Consider the following 27,878-nt stretch of genomic DNA (forward strand, 5'->3'; position numbering starts at 1 on the left):
AAAATCCTTTTTTTTTCTTTTAGTATATTTTTAGTATAATTCAGCATGTGTTTTGGTATTATTTAGTACTGGCACCTTGTAGTTTTGGTAGATAGCCATTTTTTAAAACGGTCACACTGGTGTGGAGGTTAGAAATTTTCGGCCGTTGCCCGCGCCCCGCTATCAATTGTACTTGATTTCTTCTAATTTATTATAAAGACTAACGTTACTATTACTTTAAGTCTAAACATGGATTTTAATGAAGATCTCCTATTATTACTTATATTGATGTTCATATGGGTCGAGTATTTATGGGAGCTTTACTTATCGTTGCGTCAGGTACGTTTTTATTATTTTAAGGCCGTAAACACTATAAACAACGGATGTTTGGCTGTTATCAGGAAATTATTTTCTTACTCCTAATGATTAAATTCATTGATATTTTATGTATAGATTCGCTTAAGCCCACATTCCCTAAATATTTTATTTTTTGTTTTCAGCTCCACATATACAAGACAAACAACGCTATACCTGAGGATCTGAACCAAATGCTGAATGAAGAATCATTCAAAAAAGCCCGTGTCTATGGCATAGATAAATCTGAGTTCAAAATTGCTAAAGAACTCTTTAATATTATATTGACAACTATAATCTTATATAAACGATGGGTTTACACAGTCTGGAGTTCATCTGAAAGTTTTGCTGGAATGTTGAATATTAGTTCTGATCAAGAAATTATTGTGAGTTGCATATTTATGACATTTGTTACGGGTTTTAATTTCATAGTTAACATGCCTTTTACTATTTATGCAAATTTTGTGCTTGAAGAGAAGCATGGCTTCAACAAACAAACAGCTGGTTTTTTCATTAAAGATCAAATCAAGAGTCTGGCATTAAGTTTGGTTATCACATTACCAATCATATCTGCTGCTATATATATTATTATGCTTGGAGGAAATATGTTTATTGTGTGGCTATGGTTATTCACAACTGTAGTGTCCTTATTCCTACTCACTATTTACCCATCAGTTATAGCCCCAATATTTGATAAGTTTGAGCCACTTGCTGAAGGAAATCTTAGAAATGGTATTGAAAATTTGGCTTCTCAACTTAAATTCCCTCTCGCTCAAGTTTACATTGTTGAAGGTTCTAAAAGATCTGTTCATAGTAATGCCTATTTCAGTGGGCTTTTTGGTCAAAAGCGAATAGTTTTATTTGATACTCTTCTTGAAAAACATGATGAAGTAAAGAATGTTACAACAGGATGTACAGATAGTGAAATATTGGGTGTTCTTGCTCATGAGTTGGGGCATTGGAAGTGTAGTCATATTTACAAGTCAATAGTACTTACAGAGGTGAATTTGCTATTGCTCTTTACAGCTTTTGGTTTTCTCTTTAAAAATTCTTTATTATACACTACACTAGGCTTTGCTCCTGGTACTGAACCTGTCATAATTGGTTTGATTATTGTCTTACAATTGATTCTCGCACCGTACAATTCTCTTTTATCATTCTTTGCTACTGCCCTTTCTCGTAAATATGAATTTGAAGCTGACAACTTTGCTGTTGGCTTAAACTATGGGGATCAGTTAAGATCGTCACTTATAAAGCTGGGTAAAGATAACTTGGATTATCCCATCTATGACAAATTGTATTCAGCTTGGTATCATTCACATCCAACTTTGTTACATAGAATGGAAAATATAAAGAAACAAATGGCAAATAAAAAGAAAGACTAAATGTGTAACTTATAATCATTTAACAGTACAACAATTCCATATATATATAGGACTTAATTAATACTAGTCCAAACATTTTAACTCTTTTACTCTCAAGTTTAATCTATTTTTGCTATTTGCACAATTAAGAGAGAAATAAAATACATTCTGTGTTTACAATAATATTTTCAAATAATAGAAAAAAATATTGAATGTCAAGGTAAATTAATTTGTTGTAACTTCTGTATTTTAATCCATCCGGCATTTTTGCATTTGCATTTTCAATTTTTTTTATATTTAAGTGGAATTCCATAGACTGAATCATTTTGTATAAATTATTAAAATATCTTATTTTTATTAAAAGTGTGAACATAATAAAATAGTTATAAATATTTTTATGTTTTATTTCTCCTTTCTCCATGTCTAATGTTCTGAAAATAATACCTTCATAAATAATTATTTTAAAAAAGTATATGACTTTTATTTAGGTTTCTCAATTTGTTTGATTCAAATAATACCCAATGTACGGAATCCAAATTTAATTGGCAACCTGGAATAATCTTTAGTTAATATTTTTGTGATGTGGTACTTTATAAAAGACAAAGCATACATATTCGTACTTGCACGGACGTAAGGGTATTTTTTTAATTCAGTATGCCTATTGAACTATAAAATTGGTGAAACTAACTTGGTTTGATGAATATCGTTCTACATCTTCCAAAGTGTCAGGTAAAGGTAGACCTTTTGTCTCTGGCAGGGGTAGAAGTAAGGTTAACTGACAGAAAGATACGAAAGCAAGTAATATAAGAGGTAAGTCTGCAAATATTTCGTCCAAGGAAACAATGCCAGGGGCAACCATTGAAGCAATCCGAGCGAAGGTGGTCACACCACCGACACCTGCGTTACGACCCAGTGTAGGAAATAATTCACCCGAATAAAGAAATAATGCGGGTACTGCACCCTATAAATAATAAATGCATTTGTAGAGTCGCTATTAGTTTTACTATGGGACCTATTGTTTAAGAGGGAGTTGTTTTCTCGGGAGTCAAATGCAGGACTTTCAAATATGTATGCAGAATTAAATTAGTAGCCGTATATGCAAGTCGTCCGATAGTACGACCGCTAAAGCTAGTTAAGTCCGTCTTGCGCTTGCTAGAAAGCCTTAAAGAAGTGTAGACAAAAAAAACTACAACGGTGCTCTTAATGTTTAAAGATAGCCGTAACGCGCTTAGTTATATTTTGAATTAAAACAAACACTTCGATAGATTTTTATGCCTTACCGATAATCCCGCAAATCCAATACCAGCTACCATCAGTCGAGGCCAATCATTCGTGAACACTTCCTTTGGTATTAATAAAATAATGAGGAAGCAAAATGAGGATATTATTTGAAATACCCAAACAGTGGTTTTTCTACCAAACCTCGTTATTATTATTAGACAAAGCAAACAGCCAGGGATCGATATTAATCCAGATAACAATATAGCTAAGTAAATATTAGATCCCACGTAACCGAGGTATTGAGAGAATGTAAAAAAAGAAAGTCCAGTACAAAACCTGAAAGACAATAGCAATGTATCAGCTGTTATTGTAGTTACATGTACTGTATTAAAATAAAACGTTTCGTTTATAATGTTCAGTAACAAGTAGTCTCGTAGGCAACGTGTCCAATGAATCTTGTTGATCATCTGTTTCACAAATGATCAGCCTTCCAACTCAAAACTATTTCAAACCCTTACGGTGTAAATTGCAACGCATCTTCAACAGACCTTACGGTGTAAATCAACTACTAAGGATATCCTTTAAGCTACATTAGGTCGTTGTTTGTTATTAAGCCTTCCTCGAAGATTAATTTCGAAAATTTAATTTGAATTCTAGATTAGTAGTTTCTGTTAATGCACGATGGACCAAATATAAATTAGCAGGCAATTACCAATTCAATGATAATAGTACTGTATTTTTTCTCATGGACTTAGATTTAATAAATGCCATAAAACCGGGTGTATTCTGTTTTTGGACTTGATTAATAAATAAATGTTTCATATCCTTTAGTATGTGCTCTCGTCCATTCATTTTAGCAGCTTTCTCCAAAATTTCTAATGTAAATGGATAAATAATCTGTTAGATGATGCCTGCGACTCGTACAATTAGTAGTTTATAATAATTACTTAATTATGGTATTTTGATGATGAAACTCATTGGACGTCAAGGCAGAATACGAAATTCCACTCGGATCACCGCGACGTCCGTCGTTCCAACTGAGCGTTTTTATTAAGGCAGTTTTTGTCGCGCACCACCCCCACCACCAGCTGAAAACTGAATTTTCGAACCAATTCGAGGGTACTTCCAGAAAAGAGCGTACTAACTTTTAAAAGCCGGTAACGCACTCGCGAGCCCTTTGGCATTGAGTGTCCAGGGGCTGCGGTATCATTTAACATCAGGTGAGCCTCCTGACAGTTTGCCTCTGTTCTATAAAAGAAATTATAGCCAAGCAAGAGATAACACTTAGCTACATGATTTAGATTCCTATTTCTATAAACTTGATATATAATAAATATAATAATTAATTTATATCTAGCATTCAATATGGATTTTGGTACTTCAAAGTTGCCTGTGGGTAAAGGTGGGCGGTGGTAAACCCTCTATCCTGAGTAACCTTATGAAAGAATATTTTTAAAAAACTTAAAGCCTTTTTTCAGTTCTTGGCGTTAAAAATAGGTTCGCGAGCGTCGTTTTCTTAAACTTTCTATATAGATAGATTCAGATATTTCTTATTTATACCATGTTATCAAAGTTATAATAAAAAGTAAATACCATAAGCCTTTTGCGTTTGACCCGTAGCTAAAAGCCACCGAGGCGACTCTTCCATAACAAAATAGTACAAAATAAATAACGAAGATATCACAGATAACGAGAATTCTAAATGCCTCCAATCTCTTAGAAAGTATGCGAGTCCCGCCAATATTGCATTGCCAACACCAAATGGCACTTGATATAATATTGGTATAACTGTACGCCATTTACCACTGACCACCTTAAATAATAATAAAAACTCTTTAAATCAGACGGCTAATCTTAATTGATTGTATTCTATTGCGAACTCTTTCTCCTATTTTGATGAATGTAAAGTAATAGAATTGGTGTTGTAACCTATATAAATTAACCGATTTAGTATTCACAAGCATCTTACAACTTATTACGTTAGCAGTTCTTGCGTTGCTTTTTTATACTGACTATGAGACTTGGTTTTTTATACAAGTTATATTTTTGATGGCATTGTAGTTTAGAATACCTCTATACTCATCACGAACGAAACTACTCCCAATCCACCGATCGCAACAGCCAAAATAAACCAGCTAATCATGAAGATCCAATATTGTCTAACGACACTTGTCAAGAATCCCGCAACACACTGAATCACTATACCGGCCATTAGAGGGTTCTTTCTCCCGTATCTGTCAGCACACATCGGAAACAATATGCCACCACATACTACTCCCCACATCATCACAGCTTGAGTAAACTATGGCAGAGATTTTGTTATTAGGTAACTGGTTAACTATCAGTTAGATGCTTGATTTGAGTGGATTATCTAGGGAAATCTACCCTTTGACACTCGGGGAGTAAGGGTATTTGCTACGGACAAACTATGCGCAGCTATTTATCTACGATATTTGAGAAAAATCAAGAGAACTATTTCATTTAAAAAATTATGAATTGGGGAAATTATTAGGGTACTTGTAGTAAAAACTATATAATCCACGTAAAACCATACAATTAAGAAATAAAAGGAATTCAGTGTCTTATTCTCACATGTATCAACCAATGTCTTGTGCAAACCAAATTCCAATCCGAAATAATCGTTCGGCTAAAAATTGATGTGTCATACACAAATTTTTGACATGGTACCAATGGTATCAAAGCTCTGTCCATATATGGGGCGATAGCAAGAATGTCTGGGTCAAATATTAGACAAGGATGTTCTTCTATTTTCTGCAAAACGTGACCAAGTATAATTGCTCTATATGAAATGCAAGGCGAAAAAAAAATTGTATCAATAATTATTATTGTATAGTCAAAACTCAAATAATTGATTTTATTACACTTTTTACGTTACACCAATGTTTTTAAGCTCAGATGAGTTAAAAGTCAAGTCAAGCTTTACATTATTATCACTATTTTTATTATAAGGTAATTCCTATAGAACAAACATCTGCTTACGGGTGCACATATATCGCGCCATTCGTCATCAGTGTATTGGCTCAATATCTTAGGTTTTACGCACCAAAAGTTTTGCGGAGGAGCAAGGAACAGAATATTTAACTGATACCATGCCATTGGCAGTTTCAATAAAGCCATGAGCAATGCAATTTTAAACTGCCATTTTCCAAAATCGCCGATCACTTTATAAGTAATATTGTCCAGTGGGTCTTTACTTTCATTTTTCTTTGAGATTTCTAGAAATTTGTCCAAAAAAGTATTAAGGTATTATACAAGTATATGAATATATACAGTATACACCCAAGTTTATGAATAATTATACCTTAATCCTCACCTTTATAATGTTGTAAGTTACGCTCGCTACTATGCGAAATAAATGATTTCATTTTAAGTCAGGCGTAGGGTATTTATTTTCTTTAGCAAGTAATTAAAAAAGATAACAATTATTAATTTAAATTATTTGAATTATATACCGTTACTAAAATAACTTACATTTGTTATTGTAATAAAAATTAAGGGAGACATAATATTTCATACAATTGTTTTCTTCCTATTAGTTCCTATGGACATTGTTTACCACAGATATACGATACAATTTAATGTTCATTACAGACTAGGTATATAGTAGGAATACTGTCTTCTTTTTGATTATTGTTAGTTGTCAAAATGCATGTCAATTGGTAATCAAATATGACCGAAATCAAACATTTTGTAAATTCGGTTGTCAATTGTCATCATGTGAGAACTGTGGTGATTGGTGAATACTGATGACTGAATAGTCAAAAGGGGAATGTTGAAGTGTGAACTGTGACTTGTGAGTGTGATACATCAACTTTTCCGAGTAATGAGTTCTATTTAGTAATTAAGGTTCTTGCATTTTATTGAATGGAGTAATTACGTAGATTTACTAGTTACCTACCTATAATTATAGATTTCTAATGTTTTCTTAATTTGTGCTGGATGTGTTTAATTAAAAACTTATAACAATGCCTCTGGCAAATGCCACAGATCCATGGCGAATGCGAAATGTTGGAGATGTCTCGGTAATTATAGAATTTGTTTTGTTTGCTTTGATAAGCCTTTAATATAAGCTTCTTTACTATATCGTACGCAGTTACTGATGTTTTCCTTATTCGCATTAGAAACATTTTCAACGTTAGTTTCACTGACCTTCAATTATTGTGAATTATTTACATTGCATATTGTACGCCCTGTTGTTCTTTAATGTAGTACGTTTATTACCTTAGTAAAAATTTGGTCGAGATGACTCATTTGTGTTAATAGTTTCTAATTTGGTTTTTCTTAATGTTAGTCTAATTAGAATTTCGATCATCAACTTCCATAAGATATTTAAATAATCGTATTTTTTTACAGCGTGGTATTGCAGCACAAGCTGCAAATTGTCTTCCAATGGTTGTCGAAAACACTGGGTCTCGGCAGACTTCTACGACAGAGAGCTTGGAGTCCACCATTTCAAATAATAGTGATTTGAGCTTTGAAAGGGAAGTGGAATTGCAGGATGTAGTCAAAGAAGGCCATGAAAAAGCTGACCCATCTCAATTTGAGTTGCTCAAAGTGCTTGGTGAAGGTTCTTTTGGAAAGGTATTCTTAGTGAGGAAAGTTAGTGGACCTGATGCAGGCACTCTTTATGCGATGAAGGTTGGTTTTGTTTATCAGCATACTATCTTTTAATGATATGAACACTAGAAATATTGCTTCATTGCTAACATTAATTCAATTTAATAATTCATTTGTCCAAATAAGGCTTAAGAATTTGGATTAAAACAGTTCTTTAGTTAGATTTATTTAGGTGAACTTGTAGATATAGAAGTTAAATTGTAAATTTACAAGCAATGTATATGAGATGGCATACAATAAGCAATATTGCAGTGATTCACTCACATGATCCATTATTACATTGTGAACTGATTTGTGGACTATTGTTAGTTATCTATTTACGTGACCTCAGTATGTAAACCAAACAAAAATGCCAGACATTATCTGTTATTAGTAACGATTTCTACATTGATTTAAAACATTTTTAATTGTATGACTCAGAATATAATCAATACAATAGATATAGTGGACATTGCTGAGTGTGCAGTGATATTGGTTTTTTATGACATTAAACTATATTACCTCACTAATTTATTTTTTGTAGGTACTTAAAAAAGCAACATTGAAAGTAAGAGATCGTGAGCGCACAAAAATGGAAAGAAATATATTAGTGGAAATGGGACATCCCTTTATAGTTAAACTACACTATGCATTTCAAACCGCTGGGAAACTATATTTAATATTAGATTTTTTAAGAGGCGGTGATCTCTTTTCAAGACTTAGCAAAGAGGTAATTCAATCCAAAAATTATTTAGTTTTTAATAATTGAATGCAGCACTTGATATGTTATTAACAAAACACTGTTACTACATAGTTACTACACTTGTAATTATTAGAATATATGTAGAATTATCATTGTCATTAAGCTTTAAAATGTCAGATTTTCTAGTCTTATGTTAGGAAACGTCATTATTTAAAATCTACTGCTAGAAGTTCTATTTTCAAAGTTTAATTACAAGGGTCTCAAAAAAAACTAAATCTGACTTATAAAAATCTTATTTGATTAAATCATTCTGAATAAAAACCAAAATTTCAGGTAATGTTTACTGAAGAGGATGTCAAATTCTATTTAGCAGAATTAGCATTAGCATTAGAACATGTGCACAAATTGGGAATCATATACAGGGATCTAAAGCCTGAGAACATATTGTTAGATGCGGATGGACACATAGCTCTCACCGATTTTGGTTTGTCAAAACTACCACCAAGTAGTGACAAAGCTTATAGTTTTTGTGGCACTGTTGAGTACATGGCACCTGAAGTAGTTAACAGAAAGGGACACACGTTTGCTGCTGATTGGTGGTCATTCGGAGTGCTTATGGTAGGTCAATAGATGTAACATCAAGGATAAGAAATAATGGTTAATCTTTCAATTTTTTCATCAATGCATCTGTATTATAAGCACTGTTATAGAATCATATTATTGGTCAAGTGATAAAACAAAACAAATATAATATAACAAACAAATCAACAGAAAGAAAAATTTAGTTTTTTATTCATTGTCATTTTAATTTTTTATTTCAGTTTGAGATGTTGACTGGTAACCTTCCATTCCATGGGGCAAATAGGCATGAGACCATGACACAGATACTTAAAGCGAAATTGGGAATGCCGGCAAATCTCAGTGAGGAAGCACAGTCCCTGTTAAGAGCTCTGTTCAAGAGAAACCCACAAAACCGGTATGTAATAAAAGCTTTTCATTAGATTTGATTTATTAACGTCATTGATTTACGAGGTACCTATATAATCAAATATTATATTTTAATATTTACATTCAGAAGTGGATAAAGTTGCTGTTCTGAAATTTTATCAAAAGAAGAAATATAATTGTAATTTTTATATGGAATTCATATCATAAACAAAACTAATTGTATGCACAATTGATGATTTCATGTAAAATTTGATGGTATTTGTTTAAATAAAAATATAAATTAGAAAAAATATTTTTTTTTCAAATTTGACTTTTTAACTATTATATACTCCATCGATATTGATGTCTTCATTTAGCGGGTTTAGTGGGCGTCATGTGGGTACGAGCACAAAAGACACGAATAATAGTCGAACAATATTTAATTAAGATTGATTCATTAAACACTTTACTTAATTAAATTATAACGAGCAGCGGTTTCAAGGCACCAATCTCACTTTTGATCACAATCTACTAACCCAACTCAGTCCAACGTCTCATCACCACAATTCTCCACTGAATACTCAATCAGAACTATCCTGTAAGAATTTGCTCTGCCTCGATTGGTCGTAACAATATTCTTACTTTTATTCGTTAAGTAATGACTCCAAACTATGAAATAATAATAAAATAAATAGAATCAAAAAAAATAAAAATATGAGAGATAAAAATATAAGAATCATAATTTATTATAAAATATCAATTATGATTCTTAAAAGTAATAGAAGACATCTCAATGATTAACCAAAACAACAATAAAAATTAATATTCAATTGACTTAATAATCCGATCATGTCATTAACATATATGTTTTTCATGAAAATAATGATAATTTTACAGTTTAGGAGCTGGTCCAAATGGAATTGAAGATATAACCAAACATGAATTCTTTGCAAGCATAGACTGGGATGGTTTATTGAAAAAAGAGGTAAGTTATTGATTTTAAAAATTTAAAATTGTTATAACTGAATTCAAATAATATACATATTTGGATAAGAATTCATCCTTCATGTATATGGCGGAGTGAGTGAGAACACTCGGAGATTATTGCCCCCCCCCCCCCCACGTAACGCGCCGTAACGTTTTCTGTACTCACGTATAGTAAAACGTTTCGTGACCTCCTAGTGACTCTTTATACCTAAAAGTTACTATTATATGGTGTAAAGTACTGGAAAGTCGAATATATTATTAACAATAACGCGTAATTCAATCCCCTCCCCGCATCTTAACGTTTTACAAAAGGACCCCCCCAAAAATTCGTTACGTTATACTTGAACGCTCCCTTTGCCTCTTAATAAGTTTGTAATTCATTATTATTTTTGTTTGTATCTAAGATTTAATTGTAATGCCCGTTGGCAATTGTTTTTTTTAACTAAATTAATGACTTAGGTAATACCGCCATTCCGTCCGGCGGTGTCGCGCGCAGACGACGCGTATTACTTCGACTCGGAGTTCACGTGTCGAACTCCGCGGGACTCGCCCGGCGTCCCTGCATCCGCTAACGCACACGAACTATTCCGGTAACTATACAATATGAAATGTTTATAGTAATACTAGTTGACCCGGCAAACGTTGTTTATTATTTCTAGGAAACATCTTTTTAGTGCAATAAAACTAACTATCTATAATGAAAAATAGGGGATTGTAGAGGGGTGAAAATTAAGGGTTGTATGTATTTTGGCATTAGAAATATATACAACCCTTCTTCACATAATAAAAAAATGAAAATTTTATCCTACAAATAAAATAAAATTTTTGGGGTGGACACACCTTATCACTTAGGGTTTTGAAATATAGTAGCCGATTTTCAAACTTAGTGACTGCATAAAAAAATTCATAAGAATCGGTCGAGCCATTTCGGAGGAGTATGAGAACGAACATTGTGACAAGTTTAAGACTCATGTGTCAAAAGGCTTAGCGCTAGATCACGATTGAATTTGAGAGTAATCAAATTGTATGTATTGTGTGTTTAATGTTTAATACGTACATTTTTGTCTACATTCTTTTAATTGCACTGAACAATTCATATACCCGGACTTTGAAGCACATAGTTGAAAGTCCTTCGGGCCAATACTGTTCCGTTTGTATCAAGTCCTTACCTTCTAGCAAAATTTAGCATTTAATGAGATCAAAATGTCAATTTTGTTTGAAATACTTTGTCTAAATAATAATTTTATATTTCAGGGGCTTTAGTTTCGTAGCGCCATGTCTATTGAATGACGAAAACAACAAGACGGTCACAAATGAAAACCAAAATCATGTCGCGCAAACTAAGACGTCTACTGAAGACTTTTGGTCTGGATTTGTTAATAGGAACAATTTCTTTGATGAATACAGGTAATTAATCATTATATATTTAGTTACTTACATAGTACACATCTAAAATAAACTTATTGTTTATATATAATAGCTGGCTAACAGGCAAGAGGCTCATCTGATGTTAAGTGTTACCCATGGACACTAATATTGCCAGAAGGCTCGCTAACGCGTTGCCGGCCTTTTAAAAATAAGTCGAATTGGGCCTAAACTTATATACAATTTGGTTATTTATAAGTATTAGTTATAGAAATGATTTTGTTGCGGTCGGTTTAACGCCCGGACCCACTAACATATTATCTCAATCCATAATCCACAATCTGAGATAGTAATCTTAATCCAAATGTTGTAACAAGTGGTGTGCCAATAACCAATCGACGGATTATATTAGTCATCTGTCGATACAAGCTATCCATGGGAGGCCGTATCGGTTTATGTGGATAGACCTTTGTATGAAAATGACAGTTGACGAAAGCTCCATTTCAACAGTTAATTATTTTCCTGTCCTGCCCACTGTTCTATAAAGAAAACCGCCAGGCCAACCATTACACCATTTCTCCATGAAGCAAGTAAACTAATGCTTTCTCGTATTTATAAAGTATCATTAGTTGCCTTATTTTCTATTCTTACAGTAACTCTACTAATGTAATAGAAAAATTATTGAGAAGATTTTCCATAATATTTCAGGTTGATGGGTGAATTAGGTACGGGATCGTTTTCCGTTGTTCGTCTGTGCGAACATAAGACATCAAAAACACAATACGCCGTGAAAATCATGGACAAACTGCAGTACGACCCTCGAGAGGAGATCGAAATACTCCTCAGGTATGTATTTTGTATGTCCACAAATTTCTCGGAAATTAAATGTCAGAACTGCTGAACAGGATCGCATAGTGGCGCATGTTGCCACTCACGCCGCCTTTGTTCACTGTATTTTTATATTTATAATATTTATCCACATGCTTTGAGTTTCTACATTTAAAACACGTGTTTTCATTTTGTTTTCATTATACAAGTGCGAATTTTATATGTGCGTCTGAATTATAATCAGAAGTGATTTAAATTGAATATTTAAATCAATGCTAATTAATATTAGAAAATAATAATAAATATAATATCAATAAATATTTATTTATTTAATTTTGCAAATGTAAACTGAACTTTATTGACTATAATGACTCCTTTTCCAGTCTTTGATTATTTAATTGTAATTAATTATTTGCATGCAATCAAAAACTATTTTTAATAATGCCAAAGAAGTATAAATTTTTACGCGCGTACATAAGTACACGCACCCTTTTTTTTAACTAAATTTAGCTTTTAAAATTGAAATCTCCTCGTTTTATTTTCAGATACAGCCAACACCCTCATATAATAACCCTTCGGGGGGTATACGAGGAAGGCGGCCGCATTCTCGCTGTGACGGAACTTTGTCGTGGCGGGGAATTGCTAGAGCATATTACCCAAAAACGCTTTCTTCCCGAAAGGGAAGCAGCGCCCATACTAAGGAATGTATTGCACGCGGTACATTATCTACATGCGCATACGACGGTTCACAGGTAACTGAAAATTATGTTGAATTTGTTAAAGTTAAACACAGAAATTGACAGCCTATGAAACTAGATAAAAGTAAAACTTAATCAAAATTAAGTAAAAAAAATTTGATAAGAAAAGTTATATATAGAAAAACGACGGGTTGCACTCCGGGAGTGTTGCCAGAAGTAAAACTTGAATATTAACGTTGTGCATTTTTGATATTTTGGAATGGTTAGGGAATAATTTTGCACGAATTGCTTTAATTATAAGTATAAAAGTACTATCATTTATGTGGTAGAATACAATATTTATTGCGCTATTGTACACAAACATGACAATTTGTATTATATTAAACACGCCGCGCCAGCTGTCTACTCTCCATTCGTCGTCAGTCTGACCAAATAATTAATAATAAAGCTTTAGACGTTTCGCAAAATTAAACCTTGATTAATTGACTTAAGGTACAATTCCACATGCATCAATATATCTGAGGAAAGAGACAAATGAATTAAAACTGTATAGCACGAAGGTTCATAATCCTTTAAAAAAACATCCGTCTTACGAATTTGTCCTGACGCGCGTTTAAATTTTTTTTACCCATTCCAAAAAAGTGTACAACGCCGCTAAAGAAGTTTTCAAATATGTAATAAATATTTTTTATTTCTTTTCATATAATAAAATTTTCTTTTTAATAAATATTTTGTCTATTGACACAAAGCGGACCGATTCTTCCGTATTCTAGATTACCTAACTTAAATCTAGTTTCTAGAGGTATCAAATGTGTCGAAGTTTGTCATATTTGACACTTATCAGTTCTGAATGATTGAACAATCTAAACAATATTTTACCTATTACTAATATTCATAAGTAAAAAATTTCAGGTAATAGTTATCTTCATAAAAAACATATTTAAAGTAAAAAAAAAATATTTACAGAGACATAAAGCCCTCGAATATCCTGTTCGCAACTGCTCAAAAGCGTCCCGAAGACATTCGTCTTGTGGACTTTGGACTCGCGAAGCAGCTCAGAGCTGAAAATGGCCTCCTCATGACTCCGTGCTACACGGCCAACTTTGTCGCTCCGGAAGTGCTGAAACGTGCCGGATATGATGCTGCTTGCGATATTTGGAGCTTGGGTAAGATCTCTTCCAAATTGCAGAATGCTTATTCATAACCATAGATTTTTGTATGGATAAAAAGTGTTTGTGGAACTACACAAATTAGATATATATTTAAGAGCTATTATCGTATATAAAAGGCATCGCTTGATGTCTTAAAAATAAGATATACAAATACTTGACAAAACCTTTAAAGTATAAAAATCCTGATGTTTGATTTTATTACAAATGAATTAAAGTAGACTTACTTAATTCTTTCGTGGTCATGCAATTAAAATCTTGGTAAATGAGTCTCTCGTTTTGAATTAAGTTATAAATTATATTCAAATTAAAAATCATTTATTCATTTGGGTAACAAAATGTACACTTATGAACGTCAAAAAATAAATATACATTAAATGCTTCTAATTTTACATTTACTGCCAGTTCTCGAATTAAGGGCGTATAACGGAAGAGAAGAACTGGCAATCAAACTACATATAAAGTTTGTATTACGCCTAAATATAAAAGTTTTTCCTTCAGGTGTTCTCGCATATATAATGCTGTCGGGAAGGACTCCATTTGCCAGCACGGGAGATGACACTCCGGAGGCCATACTTACCAGGATTGAATCGGGAAAGGTATCTTAAATTAATTATTAATTAAGTTCTTTATTCATATTAAGATTTCATTGATTTTTAAAATTAAAATATATCTTTTTTTTTGTATTATGAATCTGATTAGAAAAATTGCATTTCTTCACTATTCTTTTCTTTTTTACTGTTTTCTTTAAATGGAAGAGATTGCTAGGTAGCGATAAAGGTGCCCGTTGCACCACGTTTTTTAAAGTTTATTATTATTTAATTCGTGTGTAAAAACTATATAATATATAATTCTTTTTTTTTTGAAGACGTATCAATATTCATTAATTTCTCGTTTAATGTATGCATATTTATAATTAATTTAAATGTTCTGTTTTATGTGTAATATTTTGTGTCTTTTTATTCACCTTAATATATAAATATTATTTAATGTCATCCCTATAATATATCCTCTATAATCCGTAGAAATATTTCCACGTAACCACATTTAGTAAATATGTTCTAACATATACCCGGTTCCTTCCAGTATACAATTCGACATAATTATACTTTGTATTGTATTTTTTTTGTGTCGAATATATGTATGTTATACATTCCAGGTGGACCTATCGGGTGGAGCGTGGCGTCAAGTGTCAACTGAGGCTCGGAATTGTGTCAGACGTATGTTGCAACTGGAGCCGGCGTTGCGTCCGCGCGCTTCAGATCTGTTGCGAGAGGCGTGGCTCAGTCCGGGCCACGCCCACTCGGCCGCCGAACCCTCTGATGCTCCCACACACGATACACCACCTGCTGCGGACTTGCGACGAGCCGTCGATCTTACTTACCAGGTGAGTTTTACTACCGCAAACACACATTGACAAATCTTCGTTTTTAATTTATTTTATTATGAATTACCTAAGATGTCATGTGGAACGTGGTGTAATGGTTGCAGCTCCTTACAAACGTTGTGTTAAACAAAAAACTTGGCGATTAAAAAGAGTGACGGAGAGATTATTGCCTTGATTTGAGAACTGGCAGTAAATGTAAAATTAGAAGCATTTAATGTATACGTTCTTATGAACACTTATGTGTACTTTGTTACCTATAAGAATAATTTTAATTTTAGTTTATTGCCAGTTGACAGACCTTTATAGATTAAGCGGACCCGACAGACGTTATTAATAAAAATAATTTAAATGTGGATCAAAACCAATCCAGAATTCACTTGAACATATAAACAATTTCATCAAAATCCGTCCAGACGTTTGCGACGAGTTTAATTACAAACACACGCCCAGAAGATTTATATACATATAATAGTGTCAAGTGACATAAATTAAACATCGTCGATCAGACGGTAAAGACAACATTACAAAAGAGTTTGTATAGGAAAATATATTATGTTTTCCTTACATCTTTGTGGTTTTGTATGTGTGTGTATGTGTTATGTGACATACAGCGAAGTACAAGAGCTGGAAAAAGCTTTGGTTCCTGAAGGAAATCTAAAACTGGGGAATCTCTTAACGTAAATTATTTACTTTCCAGGCGATGACGTCAGCGCCCTTAACGCCGCACATACTCGGCCCAGTATCACAATCGACGCTTGCGCAGCGACGCATCAAACCCCAAAGGACATTCTCGCCTACACAGTTGTAATTGGTAAAATACTGTAGATCAGGAAACAATTTGACACTAAATACGTAAAGAACAGTATACGGTAACAACAATTTTTTTGTTTGAAAGAAAATAATAGAATCAATTAACTATTGCAAAAGGTTTAAAAATTAATTATTACTTACCTCGTGAGATTAATTCCAGTTAACGTTTTTATGTAACTTTCAGTTAACCGAACGAGATTTTTTTTTTAGATTAAGTAGCCTTTGAAAACGCGACTAAAATATACTCAGTGGAAATATAAAAGATAAATTTAGAAAAATCAAAATGAGATTTGTACCTTAAAAGGTTATTGTGACTTATAGCTTGAACCTAACCTTTTTTTAATTCCTTTTGCGGCTTTATCGCTTTCACAATGCTACGTGCACAAGTCATTGGTTTGTAGAACCACCGTATTTAAAAATATAGTACTCAGAGTCGTTTATTAATAGTTAATGGCTATTTAACAAATTTAAAACAATTAATCATAGATCGAGGCCGAAGAGTCTTGCAAATCAATTGTTAACTAATCCGGCTTTAAATTTTGTACCTGAATTTCATCCATCAATTTATTAATCAACATTATCGATAATTTTTCGGACTCTGAGGTCGATAAATCAGTTGAAGAACCGTTAACAAGGGCGATGTAAAAATATATAAGTTATGTAAAACGTAAACATTTTCATAAAAAATAAATCATTATTACACCGTTTTTACTAAAGTACTCACCTGTCTCTTTCCATCACAACGTTAACACAATTTGACAGAAAGGGACGACACATTCGTTAAGAAAGTGCAATTAGACTGGTTTACTTTTAAATAATAAGGGGTATTCTGTTTTCTTTAAAAATAATTTATTGCATTTTCTCTTTATTTTTTGAAATAAAACACATTCACATTCTCTATCTACTGAGATTAAAATGAAATATTCATTTATTCTATTTTCTTAGAAATAATTATGTTAATAGCAAAATATTACTATTCCAAATTATTCTTCAATTTGGCATTTTAGGTTACAGAGACATTCCATATGACATTTATGTTCTATCTTTAGTAAAGGTATGTCAATATCGTCTTCCTACAGATAGAAGAGATTTTTATATAATAAATATATTATATTTTTATAATATAGCTTCTTACCCACCTTTTGAAACCTCTTGGTGCCATTTTCTTTAAGTGCCACGTAAGCGCTTCACTATATTATCTTATTTAGCGTCATAACAATATTTCCATTTAAATATAAAACTTATACTTTTAAATTCTAGGATAATTCATATTATGGGCGTTAAATAAGGCCTAAATTAGTAAAATTATCATGTTATGCAAATATTTTTGGAAAGTATTACAATCAAAAAGTTCAAAAAAGTAACAAATCAAAATATAAATATTTTTATTTTACAAATTGATAGGAAAAAATAATTTTAATCGATTACTTAATGATGCGATTTGTCGGTATTAAGCATAATGTTAAAGTAAAATTAATTAATAAGAAAATTAGTCACGGTTACAACCGTTTAGCGAGTTCAATGTATATTTTTATACTTCTTAAAATAAATATATTTACTAATTGCATATTAGTGGTTGATGTTTAAATTTTTACCAAAGATTAAATGCATATTGGCTCGTCCCTATACTCATTTTCTGTAGTCTATATTTGTATAACAACGTTGCTATGGTAACGTATCTTTTGCTTGTCAAATGAGTATAGAAACGCGCCAACAGTCAATTTAGGTAAGTGCTGTCTTCAATGGGGATTTTTTGCAACATTTTACTCTAAACTTGAATTATTATAGGTACTTATTTTAATATAAAAGAGCATAATTTTGTGACTGTATATTTGCAAGTAAGTACAATAGTGTTTAGTTTAATGAAATATGTGATTCACAAACGACAATTTTGTGCAAAATTATTATTTCAAGAACTGACACGCACACTCCGTTTTGAAACATTTTTAGTAGCTTGGTGTATAATGTATATGTTTGATAAATATACTCTGCAAACTATAAAGTATATTCCTAAAATACTTCGTACAGTATTAAGTCACTCTAGAGATACTCATTGGACATATCTAAAGAAACTTGTCATAGTAATTCATATCATGAAAAGTACACGCCAATTATATTACAGATTTCAGTATTTTAAATGTATGTTAATTATTTTCATACCAAAATAGAATTAATGTATTTATAGGATTATTTGAAAATGTTCATTCGAAAGCCTTATTTCAAACATGTTTCAATATTTGAAATATTCTTTAAACAAAATATATATATGTTATTTATTTTTTATTTACAATTTTTAGAAGCTTCACGCATGATATAAGAGTAGACTTTCCGAAATTTGGTCATTAATAGAAGATGCACAAAATTAGCACATAGATATAATATATGTAGTGATATGTGATGTACTGTATTCATGTTATAAATGATGCATTTTACTATTGAAAATCACTTTCTCCGTCACAAAATGTAACTTGTTAAATAATACTAAGTATTTTCTTACTCAAAGTCCATTTGTAGGTTTTCTATGGCATTTTAGACTGTGAACTCATGTTGACAAATTTCAAGACTAAATTGTATCACATGCTGGACCAGCTTAAAGTACACAACTAGAGGAAGGCCTGTCTATATTTTGTTAAAATGGATAATTTTATACAATGTCTAATTTATCAATAATATGCATACCAATAATATTGATCAGTGTGGTCTGATGAAACTTATGCATCTTTTTTATAAGTTATTTGTGTTACAATTTTCAAATGCCTTTATATATTAACTGAGTAGAACGGTATACTCATGATGAAATGTTATTTTGTCACATCTATTTTTCTATCTATCAAAAAGAAATCCAATTATAAGTAAGTTGTTAAAGTAGGAATTCCTAAGATGAGATGTAATATATTGTTGATATTGCTTAGTTTGTTGTTTTATTTCATAATTTTTCCTTTGTGTGATGTGAGTGTCTATGAGCATGGGCTTGCCCTCACTTATCTTATTAAGTTATGATAAACTTTCTGCCAGTTAGCTCAATAAAAAATCCAGTTAACTGGTAAATGAACATTGTACTTTGAAATATTACACTTAGTGCAGAGAAGTTATATATCATTCGAATTTGAATGATGGAATGCCATGTAAACTTAGCAGCAGTTGAGATAAATAAACAAATTTATAGATTATAAATAAATTTATTGGTTTATATTTTTTTTAAATTAAATATTAAAAACAATAATGTAATAATTTTTTTTACATACATTAATTAATTATTAATTTTATTATCATATTATTAATTTATTATTTTACATATATTAATATTGATACATCATTTCACGCTGACACCATGTAGAGTAGCAGCAACTACAGGTCCTTTGCCAGGGACAACTAGAGGGCTGCCCTTATAACAAGCAATTTTCTTATCATCTGTCTTCAAATCAGGGGCACAGGTTTCAAAAATCTTTTTCTTAGGGTTTAGTTGAGGTTCAGGCTCCCGAGGGTATCCTTCACAGGATACTAGATCTCCAGGAATGGCCCCAGCAGGCGGAATTAAAACTTCTACCTTTTCAGGTGATGAAGCACACATGACCATTGCTTCAGATGTTACTCCTCGCATCTGGAACATAAATTAAAAGATTAATAGATAAGACAAATGTTTTAGATATTGTAATTCCTTCATCATAAAAAAGGTGAACCTTGCCTTATATAACAGTGGCACCGCAATTCAAAGGAATTTAAAATATTATATCATGTGTTAGTGTTAATATTAATCTGAGCTTTACCTTAACTGGTTTCAAATTGCATAGGACCATAACAATTCTGTCTCTCATATCATCAATCGGCACATGATTAACAAGCCCAGACACAACTGTGCGTGGAATATTCTCTCCACAATCAATTTTTTCAACATAGAGACTGTCTGCATCAGGATGCTTATTTATGCCAATAATTTTTCCTATCCTTAGATCTAATTTTCGTATGTCTACGACAGAGTCAACACTAGATGAGGCGTTTTCAGTCTTTTCTTTTTTCTTTGCTGGCTCTTTTTTCGCTTTCTTAGTTTCCTGTGGTATTGCTTCTAGTGTACTACTTGAAACTAAAAGAGCCTCTGAAGTAAGAACGGTTTTGTCTGGTAACTGATACTGTTTTTTGCCTTGCTGTGTTTCCAACTTTATCAGCTCTAACTTTGCCTTTACAACTTTTGATGAAAGGGCATTGTTTTCCTTAATTAGGGAGTTGATTTCTTCTTGAATTTTAAAATTTCTTACTTCATCCAACTAAAATTAAATGCGTTAATATAATAATAAACACCATTTAAATATTCAATCAATATTTATTATAGGTACACTACCTTTTTTCTCAAATCGGCTAATCGATTTTCTGCAATTTCTGCATTGTTTATTACTGTTGAGTGATTATGGGACATGTTTCGTATAATTATTCTTATTGACTTAAAGTAACTTCCTTTCATCCGAAAAATTTTGTCCCGACTTTTTTCTAGGTACTGATAACTCCTAAGAGTCCTAAGTAATCCACAAAAATAACCTAAAAACTAGTGAGTAGTGGCATCCTGAATCCACAGACCACCGAGAACCGCAATTTTTTTTGGAGGTTATGGCCTGGTATACCTTTAGGCCAAATATTCTAGCTATTATTATTATTTACCATAGCCTAGGTATACTTTAGCTAAAGCTAATTAATTTTCTAAATAAATTCCCATGGCTGTTTCTGCTAATCATTGCATGCAATCAATACTCTTGTTGTGATATCTTTCTGGTATGATTAAGTCTATGTAACAAAATATCCGTACTGGTATTACAATGTCTTCTTAATTTTCTATCCTACAGTAATATGAAGAAGGAAAAGAGTAGGTACATCTCGTTTACACGAAAATATTGTTCCTGTAATATGTAGTATTTTATGAGGTTTTATAAAAAAAAATACTTATTGTAATTATTATCTATGATTGTTACTGGCAACTTCAAAATGCTACCATGATAAGAAAATTAAAAAGTAAAAAAACAAATATGGACGTTGGAATGGCGTCATAAATAGTTAATGACGTTGTTTATTATTTTATGCTGGGTATTTTAATTAACACTCGACTTAAAATCTGCTTTGTGGTGTTTTGTAAAATGTGACTACTGCGTGGTTAACTAGAATGGACTGTTTTCGACTATGTATTAATTTTGCGTAGTAATCAAAATGTCAAACAATACTGTCGGCTCTTCGGGACATGCTCCCGGCAAAATACGTGGACCTGGAAGACCTCCAAAACGAACTTGTACTTGGTGTGGCGAAAGTAAAACACCACTAAAGTATGTATTGCCTACTGAAAATAGTAAAAAGGAGTTTTGTTCAGAGACTTGTCTCTCTGAATTCCGACAGGCTTACAGCAAAGGTGCCTGTCTACACTGCGACAATGTTATTCGCGGCAATGCCCCTTCGAACAAAAACTTTTGCTCTACATACTGTCTGAATAAATATCAAAAGAAAAACGAGAAGAGAACTACGTCCCCTCAGTCTGGTAATGGAGCTAATGGTACTGAAAGTAATTCAAACAATAATTCTACCACATACTACGATTTATATCAATCTTTCGATTGGACTGAATATATGAAAGAAACAAGTAGTGTAGCTGCTCCTGATGAATGTTTTAAGCAGGCTCCTTTACCTCCTGTCAATGATTTCAAAGTGAATATGAAATTAGAAGCATTAGATCCTCGTAATTTGACATCAACCTGTATAGCTACTGTAGTGGGTGTGTTAGGGCCCAGGCTAAGATTAAGGCTTGATGGTAGTGACAACAAAAATGACTTTTGGAGGCTTGTGGATGCAGGAGATATTCATACAATTGGACATTGTGAAAAAAATGATGGTATGTTACAGCCTCCACTAGGATTTCGCATGAATGCTAGTAGTTGGCCTATGTTTTTGCTCAAAACTCTTAATGGAGCTGACATGGCTCCCTCAAAAGTGTTTCAGCCTGAACCACCCACACCAAAGACTAACTTATTTGTTGTTGGTCAAAAATTAGAGGCTGTTGATAAAAAGAATCCGCAGTTGATTTGTTGTGCAACAGTGGGGGCAGTTAAAAATGACCAGATTCATGTGACATTTGATGGATGGAGAGGTGCATTTGATTACTGGTGTAGGTACGACTCCCGGGATATATTCCCAGTAGGCTGGTGTGCCCGAGCTGGGCATCCTTTACAGCCTCCAGGTCAAAAGAATGCAACTACACCAACTAGGTATGATTATTTTCAATGTTTGGCTATAGTTATAACATAATATAATTATTAACATTACAAATCATAACTGAAAATTATCAACTAGTTACTAATTCTCTTTTCAGATTTAAGTTACGCCCAAGTGGTATACCAAATCCTGCTTTACCAGAAGGAGGCTCTACCGGTAATAACAATACTGGAACTACCAACTCTGGTACATCTAGTCCTGTGCCCAACATTTGTCTACACATTCGTAGTAGTTGCCAAGGGGGAAGTCCCAATTTACCCACCTCTGTCAATGGAATTGGTGCTTCAGGGGCGGCAGAAACTCTTGTCAAGGAGCTACTAAGTTCTCATCCTGACCCACAGAAATTAACCAGGGCTATTCTCACAGCCTCGAGTAGCTATTCTAATATTACTAATGTACAGGTAAATTATGCTTCCTATCATGCTTATGTTATCCTTTTTATATTATTTTTAAACCAATGATTTCATATTTCCAGGTTTCATCGGGAAGTAAGAACTATTCTGTAAAAGTTCCGTCAGATTTAAGTAGAGATGAGTTGAAGAACTGGGTGAAGGCAGTGTGTGGAGGTGCCGGGTGGTGTGTGGGGTTGGTGGAAGTAGACACGGGAGAGGCAGCCGTGAGGCCTTGTACCCTCTGTGGGGAATCTACTTCTAATGTGGCACCTGTTAAGAGGACCAAAGCTGTAAGTATTTTCTCTCACAGTAAAAATAAATAGGTATTAAAATTATTGTTTTTGGTTTTGCTTTTAGATAAAATAAATTTTCTATTAATTAAACTAACAGTGGACAAATACATTTTAATATTACAATAGATGATTGGGATTTTCACAAAGTGATTATTGGAGGTCTCTGAAATAATCATTGTATAATAATAAATAATGAAGCCTAGTTTACTGATTTTGAATGTACAGTTTAGATTTGTTATTTATCTTTCTTACTCCATTTGCTTCCTGCCACCAATTTCAATATCGGCAACTGCAACAAAGAAATGGCCATCTGCCATATCATTAGTTTCCAGGATAGCTTCTTCAACATCCGCGTTGCCATAATTGACAAACACACAACATTAATAGACAAACCTTCATTATTTAGTTAGAAATGCAAAATGTAATCATTAACTATTTCAAATTTTATCAATATAGCGTTATTCACTTGAGAGTAACACTCTGGAAACATGTAATATTGCAAGAGACCTGTCGATATCATCTATCCACCTTTTTTTAGGTGCCCTATTCTTAACGTTGGTTCTTTCCAGTGTCTTAAAAATAAACCAATACAATTATAAAAATTTATCCCTATTTGTGGGTAGAATTATAGAATTGTTATCAATTTAATTATAAAATTTCTTGTCTAAATAGATGACATAGGGTAATGTGTTTATAGATAGAGCTTTTGTGGTATGAAAACGGCTGTGGCAGTCATTTTATTTATTCACAAAAAATTATATAATTTGAATTTTTCATATTAAGAATCAAGATGATTATTGACACATTATTGTGATGTTACAGTGTTGTTAACAGAATTACTATATTTTGATAATAGAATTAGAAAAGATAGCTTGTAACATATACTTTAGAAAATGCATTAAATATGATGTGGTGTACTTAAATAAATAAATAATAAAGATATCCTGAATGGTTCTCACAGAATAGGATCTATTGTACCATCTATCAATGTGTTTTCCTCCTCTAATGTCAATAGCAGGAAGGCAGCAAAGTGAATGGTGAAGGGCCAGGTGCGAAGTTAGCCCGGGTGTCCCCCGAGAGGCCGGAGCCAGCTTCATCGACCACGGGTGCTCCGCCCCCTCCCCCCGCAGCCCTGGCGCCACCCGACTGGTCCGTGGAAGACGTCATTGGGTTCATCGCAGCGGCTGATCAGGCGCTGGCCGCTCATGCCGACTTATTTAGGAAACATGTTAGTATTTCATTTTTTGAGAAACCTCAAACACATTTTAATCTTTTTTTATAGGTGATTTTAGGTTATGTGAGTGTGTGCAAAATTTCTTATGCAATATTCGTAAGTGTATTTTGATTAACTAAACCCTAATAGAGTCTGGCTAATGAAAGAAGATAATTGAATTATTTGAAAACTTTCGAATGGCAACACAGAATGTCATTGAATTTCTTACGTTAGTATGATTTATTGTCTTGATACTTCATGCAATTACTCATTTTTATTTATATTATTTATTTTTTCCGAATATTTAACAGGTATAATAGCCTAAACATTGTTTTATTGATTTTTTGGATTCTGATTTTGATTATTCCGAATAAAGTTGTGTTTTATAATAAATATACTTATAGTTTTCTATGCAATGCTAGTCATTTTAAGTATCAATATTAAAAGACTAAATACGTATAGTATTTAATTTCATAGAAATACAGTTACTATCAATGTAAAAAATAACAAAATAAAATCAAGTATCAAGTAAGTTTAATCCACAAAATATATCAAACTTTTAAGGACTAAATACCATACTAATTTATTTGAATTTGCCGCGCTTTTTCTGTTATCTCTATTAGGGGGATTTATATTTAGTTTTTTTTTTAAATTGCTATAATAAAAAATGGTTCAATGGTGTTTCAGGAAATTGACGGCAAGGCCCTTCTGCTCCTGAATTCGGATATGATGATGAAGTACATGGGGCTGAAACTCGGTCCCGCTCTCAAGATATGCAACCTCGTCTCAAAGGTTCGCAACCGACGACATTTCAACGCCTAGTTGGTCGTTTTGGTCATTTTTAAGTTATTTTGCCACTTTAACACAAAACATACATTTTTCAATCTTACTTTCGGTCACTTCGTGTGGTTAAACGCAGTCTGAGGTATTAATCAAATAAGCTAAAGTAATTTCGCGGTTAAAATTCCGCAGTTAAACCTTAGCGGATTTGCCAGATTGGAAAATACCTGGCATCGACTTAATGTTTACAAATGTAATTTTTTTTTCACATGAATATTTAATTAAGTTACAGCAAACTATTTGTTGTCAAATCTCAAGCCTGTATTACGGAACTAGACTTAAGTTTGGTTAACGTTTGGAAAGCTGAAGGAGAAGATTGTCAGTTTAATATATTAATTTAATACAAGCCACAATTAATGATATATTATCTTTTTGGAAATAAATAACAAAAAATTAAATAATTTTTTAGTTAGTAAATCCATTGTATATTTGATTTGCATAATCGTTAAACTATTAGTTATCAAATCTGTTAAATGATATAGTATCTTTGCTCCTCTCAACAGGAACTACTAAAATTCTACCCATAAATTCCAATTAGTCTATTCTATTCAAGCCCTAAGCTCTAATATTTCTTGATTATTTATTATTAAACTAAGAATATTTAGTTGTTATTAATAATAACTAAATCAGTCTTATAACACTGCTCATTATTATTAAAGTTTTTTGTATGGATAAACTAAACGGAGGCTCGGATACTGCAAATAACATATAATATACAAATTTTTGACTAAAAAACAAATGAATGCTTGAATTAAACAGTGTAATAAGATTGATTTAGTCTTAGTTTAATATAAATCAGTTTAGATCTGCTCTCCTTTCCACAGTTCGTATCAAGATATACAAAGTATATTTGATATCCAAATTTTCTATGTAAATATAGGCGTGTATATATTTCGTATGAGTGAAAATGCATTTAATGTGTGCTCACAGTAATCGGGTTCGATTTCTGAGAGATAAAGAATATATAATATTTCTTTATTTAGTTTAGGTTTTGGGCCTATTGTTTTCTTAGTCGCAAATAAAGTATTGTTTGACCTATTTTTAGTATAGCGTCGGCCATTTGATGTATGATTAGAATAGTTTGCCAATTCCTCGCGTGTCTCGGTATAATTGCCCGCTCGATATCAAGGCGCATTGTATTTCTAATGTCAAGTTTAAAATAAGACTTTCCTTTTTTCCGCTGTTTTCATGCATTTCAATACATCACTTGCCTTTTATATGAGACATATAGCTCTTACAAATCGACTGAGTTAACTATAATGACTAACACCGAGTAGATTGTCGCAATATCGAAAGCTTTATCGCTTTTCGTTGCGTCTGTACAAACTCTGTAAGTAACTGTATAGAAATTACGTAGATTAGGGTCTTAGTGCCTTTCGTATTTGGGCAAACAATCCTGATTCTTCATTCGAGTAGATCGATCCTCTTTTAAAGTATTTTCTTTAACTGTAGATTGTAGCACGTCCTCACATACTTAAGTATAGTTGACATTGCTATCATTACATACTATACCAAGTGTATGGAATACGTTGTTATATTTTCGTAATCGTATCGTCTTATTTTGTGCCAAGGGTATCAGATGTTTTCCCTTTACCAAAGAGAAATGACTAATCTTGAAATCACAGCTTTTTTTAAATTTTTCTATGCGATATAGACCCGTCAATGATATTAAAAATAATTACTTTTTTTGGTGAATTTGCCTTTAAGTTCCTTTGAGCGTATAATTTATAAAACTATGTTACATTAAATATTAATTTGCCATCGATTTAATGTTTGAGCATTTGATGTGATATAATGTTATTTGTTGTTGATGGAAGTGTAAAAAATTATGTTGATTTAATTGGTAGGTTTATTCATGACATTTTGACTAGCCTAGGGTTAGATTCCCAGTCGACAATGGCTCCCATATGTCAAAAACCAATACGTGTTTGACATATGCGAGACATACTTATCGCTGTCTTAAATCTTACCCGTAGTGTAACGATCGCTAATAATGATCGTAGAATCGTTTAAAATTTATCGCATCTTGTGTTTAAGATCAATTTTAATATTTTGCATGTATAACTGACTTAAAAAAAGAAAAAGGTTATCAATTCGATGTGTATTTTTTAATTGGCGATGTGTACTAAGATGAAGTTGTAAATAAAACATTACCTTCAAATATCTCATTTCTATTTTGTTAGTTGTCAAAGATTCGACGTAGGTTTAGATTCCATTACACTAAGTAAGGCTGATAACACTATTGCCTCAATATTTCCCAATAGCACTATTCCGTCAAATATAAAGCAATGATCATCCCTTATGATAAAGTATATATTACATAGTATTATGTATGTAAATATCGACAGTGAAATTGTGAGCGTTCAACAATATAAATGCTATTATTTTATTACTGTAGAATTTATGATAGTTTTATGTACATAAGGCAGATATTGAAGAGGATTGTGCATAAATATAATTCATTATTGCAATACGTCTTTTATTTCTC

At 32.4% G+C, this 27,878-nt stretch overlaps 5 protein-coding genes across 9 annotated transcripts; 3 read left to right on the forward strand and 2 right to left on the reverse strand.

The window, feature by feature from the left end:
• The first annotated feature begins 141 nt into the window (after positions 1-141).
• LOC125063032 (CAAX prenyl protease 1 homolog) lies at positions 142-2,089 on the forward strand. The gene is made up of 2 exons (XM_047669242.1): positions 142-318; positions 480-2,089. The coding sequence occupies exons 1-2, from the start codon at positions 229-231 to the stop codon at positions 1,716-1,718; spliced, it is 1,329 nt and encodes a 442-aa protein (XP_047525198.1). The 5' UTR covers positions 142-228; the 3' UTR covers positions 1,719-2,089.
• LOC125063028 (organic cation transporter protein-like) lies at positions 1,900-6,462 on the reverse strand. Of its 3 annotated transcripts, XM_047669235.1 has the most exons (9): positions 6,253-6,462; positions 5,919-6,154; positions 5,511-5,690; positions 4,990-5,220; positions 4,512-4,731; positions 3,631-3,793; positions 2,978-3,254; positions 2,386-2,658; positions 1,900-2,128 (listed from the first exon to the last, which is right to left on the reverse strand). In XM_047669235.1, the coding sequence occupies exons 1-9, from the start codon at positions 6,302-6,304 to the stop codon at positions 2,093-2,095; spliced, it is 1,668 nt and encodes a 555-aa protein (XP_047525191.1). In that variant the 5' UTR covers positions 6,305-6,462; the 3' UTR covers positions 1,900-2,092. The 3 variants fall into 3 exon arrangements, with proteins under 3 accessions (XP_047525191.1, XP_047525193.1, XP_047525194.1); XM_047669237.1 differs by lacking the exon at positions 2,386-2,658; XM_047669238.1 differs by lacking the exons at positions 1,900-2,128; positions 2,386-2,658 and having other exon boundaries at positions 3,150-3,793.
• Positions 6,463-6,704: 242 nt separating this feature from the next.
• Positions 6,705-19,320, forward strand: LOC125063024 (ribosomal protein S6 kinase 2 beta). Of its 2 annotated transcripts, none has more exons than XM_047669230.1 (14): positions 6,705-6,961; positions 7,293-7,577; positions 8,080-8,265; positions 8,572-8,856; positions 9,060-9,214; positions 10,063-10,150; positions 10,612-10,742; positions 11,407-11,559; positions 12,226-12,363; positions 12,891-13,097; positions 14,010-14,209; positions 14,714-14,811; positions 15,372-15,599; positions 16,297-19,320. In XM_047669230.1, the coding sequence occupies exons 1-14, from the start codon at positions 6,905-6,907 to the stop codon at positions 16,405-16,407; spliced, it is 2,322 nt and encodes a 773-aa protein (XP_047525186.1). In that variant the 5' UTR covers positions 6,705-6,904; the 3' UTR covers positions 16,408-19,320. The 2 variants fall into 2 exon arrangements, with proteins under 2 accessions (XP_047525186.1, XP_047525187.1); XM_047669231.1 differs by lacking the exon at positions 6,705-6,961 and adding an exon at positions 7,208-7,225.
• A 385-nt stretch (positions 19,321-19,705) lies between these two features.
• On the reverse strand, positions 19,706-20,952 carry LOC125063033 (aminoacyl tRNA synthase complex-interacting multifunctional protein 1). Its single transcript, XM_047669243.1, has 3 exons — positions 20,746-20,952; positions 20,177-20,671; positions 19,706-20,010 (listed from the first exon to the last, which is right to left on the reverse strand). The coding sequence occupies exons 1-3, from the start codon at positions 20,863-20,865 to the stop codon at positions 19,723-19,725; spliced, it is 903 nt and encodes a 300-aa protein (XP_047525199.1). The 5' UTR covers positions 20,866-20,952; the 3' UTR covers positions 19,706-19,722.
• A 444-nt stretch (positions 20,953-21,396) lies between these two features.
• LOC125063027 (polycomb protein Scm) lies at positions 21,397-27,021 on the forward strand. 2 transcript variants are annotated; one of them, XM_047669234.1, is made up of 5 exons: positions 21,397-22,645; positions 22,750-23,053; positions 23,128-23,334; positions 24,356-24,565; positions 25,238-27,021. In XM_047669234.1, exons 1-5 carry the CDS (start codon positions 21,600-21,602, stop codon positions 25,370-25,372), a joined length of 1,902 nt encoding a protein of 633 aa, XP_047525190.1. In that variant the 5' UTR covers positions 21,397-21,599; the 3' UTR covers positions 25,373-27,021. The 2 variants fall into 2 exon arrangements, with proteins under 2 accessions (XP_047525190.1, XP_047525189.1); XM_047669233.1 differs by having other exon boundaries at positions 21,398-22,645; positions 24,353-24,565.
• Positions 27,022-27,878: the final 857 nt, after the last annotated feature.

The sequence above is a fragment of the Pieris napi genome, chromosome 2 (assembly GCF_905475465.1).
Source record: "Pieris napi chromosome 2, ilPieNapi1.2, whole genome shotgun sequence".
NCBI classification, from domain to species: Eukaryota; Metazoa; Arthropoda; class Insecta; order Lepidoptera; family Pieridae; genus Pieris; species Pieris napi.